The 5,358-nt window shown below is 40.3% G+C and overlaps 1 protein-coding gene across 1 annotated transcript; it reads right to left on the bottom strand.

Annotated features, from left to right (window-relative positions):
* Positions 1-218: 218 nt before the first annotated feature.
* Positions 219-569, bottom strand: LOC132166994 (cyclic nucleotide-gated ion channel 1-like). Its single transcript, XM_059577876.1, has one exon. The coding sequence runs from the start codon at positions 567-569 to the stop codon at positions 219-221; it is 351 nt and encodes a 116-aa protein (XP_059433859.1).
* Positions 570-5,358: the final 4,789 nt, after the last annotated feature.

Genomic DNA, 5,358 nt, shown 5'->3' with positions numbered 1-5,358 from the left:
AACATGGGCCTACGTTCAACAAATAATCTATTAATTTTTGTACACTACTTAATGCAAAGGCCTCTAAAACAAACTATTGCTTTTCATTTTTCAACACCAAGAGCATGAGAATTGAACTAGCTTTTGTTCCCCTTGGTAAACAGGGCAGACGACAATTCAATTTTCCTCTTCCCTGCAACCAACCGGAGAGACGACTTTTCATTATTCCTTTCATTAATTCACTGGAAAGCTGCTACAATTAACACTTGTACAGAAGAAGCTGCTTCAGTACGCCGGGAAACTATAGTCCTCAAGTCGTTGGCCATTAGAGCAAAGGCTTCAACTTTTGCGTGCGTTTTCGCAGTTTTGAGAGAGATTGGGAGGTCGGATAGGTTGGGTAATGCAGCAGAGCATTCCAACCCCCAATCTAGAAGTTCTTCTCCATGGAAACTACATTTCTCAATACACTTGGCACTTCTCTCAGCATTAATACTGGTGGTGAAGTTCCATATGATGCCTTGCGTTATGAAGAGCATCGCATCAAGTGGTTCTCCCTCCTTCACAATGTAGTTGGCCTGGTTGTAGTGCATTGGTGTTAGTTCTTGTGTGGGCTTAATTCAGTTCCAAAATGCAGATACTACTGTTCACGAGCTCAAACACTGATATAGAATGCTCAGAATCCAATCTCCACCGTTCATAATGTAGATTCATGTGTTATAAACGTCCCTGCAAAATTTCAGCTCAATCGGACCACAAACACCCATTGATCGGAGCTGTTGATCAAGACTGGACAGGCCTGGTCCGGACCGCAATTCCCCGGGTCCGGACCTCATTTCCAGAAACGAAAATCTTGCTCCGAAAAGCCGTGTCCGGACCGCCCATTAACATGTCTGGACACCCAGTAAGTTTTAGGCCCAAAAACGTGATTTTAAGTGGATTAGGTCTAGGGTTTTGTCGGGGGTATATATACATCATTATAGAAGAGAGAAGTACGAATTTTCACCCCCAGAGAGTTCGTGTGAAGCTGTGCTTGAGTGATTATTTTGTTGTGAGCCAAATTGATTCCTCTTAGATGATTTTTGTTAGTATTGATTGTGTGCTTAATTGAAGTCTATCGGAAGGGTCCGATATAGGAGAATCACGTTGAAGAAGATTGTGAGCGAGGAGACAAGTTGGAGGCTTGTCGATCTTACAGAGTCAAGGTCTTGCAAAGGGTTGTAAGTGTTCATAGTATCTGTAATCTCTAGATAATCTTTTGATAGTGATTTCCTGGGTTTGGCTGCCCCGGAGAGGTTTTACTTTTAGATCGGTTTCTAAAAGGTTTCCTCTTCGTCACCAAAATCTTTGTGTGTGATTGTTCATATTTTGGTGAATGTTTGTTTTGATAATTATCTGTTAATTCCGCATAAAATTGTGATATTTATCTGTTTAGAATTTTTCAATTGGCTTCATATACTCAGAGATCAACTGTAAAAGTTGTTCACCTTTTCCTTGAAGCTGTGGCACCTAGCAAATAAACAATCGAGAAGAATAATGAGAATATTTGTATTTAACACTATCACAATCCAATCAAATTATCAAAAAGGAAGGGAAGGGAACTCACTTGCTTTAGCATGGGTTGTTGGAAACTAAACAAATCAAAATGCAAGCGAGTTTTTTTTTTTTTTTTTTTTACAAAAAATGGTAGAAATTATAAGTTCTTTTAATTAATAAGGGACTTTAGTTTTTCTAAACTCATGTGTTTATTTAATTCTCAACTGAAGTCTTAACTTAGAGATGAGTTTTTTGTTATTTAATACAATAAATATGGAGAAGTAAAAGCTTTGTAAGTTAGTCTTTGAATACCTCTATTTATAGGTGTCTTAAGATGTATTTTTATACAAGTGAAATACGAAGAAGATTTCCTCCACTCTTCTCTAGTCTAATTTTTTTCTTTGTCTTTAGTAATAAGAGAGAGAGAAAGAGAGAGAGAGAGAGAGAGAGAAATAGAAAGGTAAGCCTAGTTGTGCCAATTCCCATTTTTGTCCTTTCTAGAAATGGGTTCCAACATAGTCCAGCAACAAATCCCTCGATTATCAAAAGATAACTATAGGTCATGGTCTATCCAAATGAGAGCCCTGTTTGGGTTTCAAGATTTGTGGGAAGTCATTACTGACGGATTTACAGAACCCACTGAGGAGGAGGAAGCTGAATACACAGCAGATGAGAAGAACACTCTTAAGGAGCAAAGGAAGAAGGATAAAAAGGCCTTGTTTTTACTCTATCAAGCATTGGACGAGTCTACCTTCGAGAAAGTTGCCGAAGCAATGACAAGTAAACAAGCATGGGAGATTCTAGCTTCCATCTTCAAAGGAGACGAACGGGTGAAACGGGTCTATCTCCAATCATTACGGGGCGAGTTCGAAGCTCTTCACATGAAGGATGGAGAATCGGTGTCTGATTATTTCTCACGATTGCTGGTAATCGTGAATGGTTTGAAAATAAACAATGAGAAGGTCGATGACATCTGAGTCGTCGAAAAGGTACTTCAATCCCTTTCCTCTAAATTTGAACATGTCGTTGTAGCTATCGAAGAGTCTAAGGACTTGGAGAAGCTAACAATTGAGGAGTTGTTGGGTTCATTACAAGTACATGAGCAAAGGATGCAGAAGAATGCTAGTTCTAGTGTATTAGAACAAGCACTAGAGTCAAAACTGACTCTAAATGATCAAGGCAAATTCAGCTCCTACCGTGGTCGTGGTAGAGGCCGGGGGCGTGGTATTTTCCAACAACCACGTCAAAGTCAACAGGAAACTCAAAGCTTCAGAGGTAAAGGACGAGGAGGCTACCAAGGAAGAGGAAGATCCACATATGGACGTGGAAACTCCAAGAATATCCAATGCTACAACTACAATAAGTTTGGACACTATGCCTCGGATTGTTGGCACAAAGATGATGAATAAGCAAATGTCGCAGAAGCAACACATGAGGTTCGTAGTGATTCTATTTTACTTCTCGCTCATGATGTTTCAGATTCACAAGATGAGGTTTGGTACCTCAATTTTGGCACAAGCAATCATATGTGTGGGAAGAAAGATCTGTTCGTAGAACTCATAGAAGGAGTTCGTGGAAAAGTGAACTTGGGAGACTCCACCAAACTCTTAGTTGAAGGCAAAGGGAAGATAAAAATTTGTCAAAATGATGGTAAGAAAGGGTACATTTCTGATGTTTATTATGTGCCTAACATGAAAAGCAATATTCTTAGCATTAGACAGTTGCTCGAGAAGGGGTACACCATACATATGGAGAACTACTCTCTCATTTTGAGAGATACACGTGGAGGAATTGTAGCTCATGTTCCAATGACCAATAATCACATGTTCCCGTTACATCTTAACACAAAGTCTGAGAAGTGCTTCTATGGACTCAAGGAAAGTGAGTCATGGAAGTGGCATCTTTGCTTTGGTCATCTACATTTCAGTGGCCTAAAGCTATTATCTTCATTTGGCATGGTGCATGGGTTACCAGTGATCGAGCCACCGAGTAACGTTTGTGAAGGATGTATACTTGGCAAGCAGGCACGACTTCCTTTTCCCAGCAGCAAATCTTGGAGAGCAACATCACCATTGCAACTGGTTCATATCGACATATGTGGACCAATAGAGCCCATGTCCTTAGGAGGTAATAGATACTTTATTACCTTCATCGATGACTTTAGCAGAAAACTTTGGGTTTATTTTCTTAAAGAAAAATCAGCTGCCTTTATTGTATTCAAGAACTTTAAAGCTTGTTGAAAATCAAAGTGGTCATAAGCTTGTAACTCTTCGTTCTGACCGAGGTGGAGAATACACCTCAAAAGAATTTGATAAGTATTGCAGGGAACAAGGCATAAAGCATCAGCTGACTGCTGCTTACACACCACAGCAAAATGGGATCGCCGAAAGAAAGAACCGTACCATTCTTAATATGACTAGAACTATGCTCAAGGAGAAAGGGCTGCCAAAACAATTCTGGGCAGAAGCTGTGGCGTGCTCATCTTATCTACCAAACCGATGTCCTACCAAAAGTGTCAAGAATATGACACCTCAAGAGGCATGAAGCGGCCACAAGCCAAGTGTTGCACACCTAAGAATCTTTGGGTGTGTTGCATATTCTCAAGTTCCCAAATCCAAGAGGAAGAAGCTTGATGATCGTGGTGAAAAATGTATCTTTCTCGGATATAGTGAAGAGTCGAAAGCATACAAGCTCTACAATCCACTAACAAAAAAATTAGTGGTTAGTAGAGACATTATCTTTGATAAAGAAAGAGTGTGGAGCTGGAGTGATGAAGAGAAGGCCAAAGAACAACAAGTGTTAGAGGAGCCAGAAGAGCTCTCAACAGATGCTCCACCAAGTACCCCACCATCTTCTCAGCCTAACACACCGTTCGCAGCACATAGAGACTCTACACCTTCTATGGGAGGTAGCAGCAGCAGATCCTCCACAAATCAAAGTAAGATGAGAAGTCTCAGGGAAATCTATGAGCAAACAGAAGATGGAGAGAATAATCTTTTATGCCTATGTGCTGATCATGAGCCTCTTAACTTTCAAGAAGCTGTTGAAGAAGATTGTTGGCGATCCGCAATGGAGGAGGAGATACATGCTATTCAAAAGAATGACACTTTGGAGTTGGCAACACTCCCATCAAACCAAAAGGCTATTGGTGTCAAGTGGGTGTACAAGATCAAACGCATTGCAAAAGGTGAAGTTTCTCGATACAAGGCAAGACTAGTAGCTAAAGGGTACAAACAAAAGTATGGCATCGACTATGAAGAGGTCTTTGCACCAGTTGCGAGACTTGACACAGTGGGATTGTTGATCGCACTTGCCGCTCATCACAATTGGAAGATATACCAACTTGATGTCAAGTCAGCCTTTCTCAATGGCATCCTTGAAGAAGAGGTGTACGTACAACAACTGGAAGGCTTTATAATGGAAGGAGAAGAAAGCAAGGTATACCGCCTTAAGAAGGCGTTATATGGCTTAAAGCAAGCACCAAGAGCTTGGAACGCACGCATTGATAGTTATCTTCATCAAAACGGTTTCACCAAATGTCCATATGAGCATGCTATCTATATGAAGAAAAACCATCGTGGTGAATTTCTAATCATTTGCCTATATGTTGATGATCTCTTATACACAGGAAATAGCAGTGAAATGTTCAAGGAATTCAAGCAATCAATGTTTAAGGAGTTTGAGATGACAAACAACGGGTTAATGTCCTACTTCCTTGGTATTGAAGTGAAGCAACAACATGATGGAATTTTCATATCCCAAAAGAAGTACATGGGGGAGATTTTAGAGAAATTCAAGATGGATAGTTGCAACTCTGTGAATACCTCAGTTGAAACAAGCATAAAG

The sequence above is a fragment of the Corylus avellana genome, chromosome ca1 (genome assembly GCF_901000735.1).
Source record: "Corylus avellana chromosome ca1, CavTom2PMs-1.0".
Lineage (NCBI taxonomy): Eukaryota > Viridiplantae > Streptophyta > Magnoliopsida > Fagales > Betulaceae > Corylus > Corylus avellana.
Note: the sequence above shows the minus strand (reverse complement) of the source record. Positions and strands in the feature narration are given on the sequence as shown.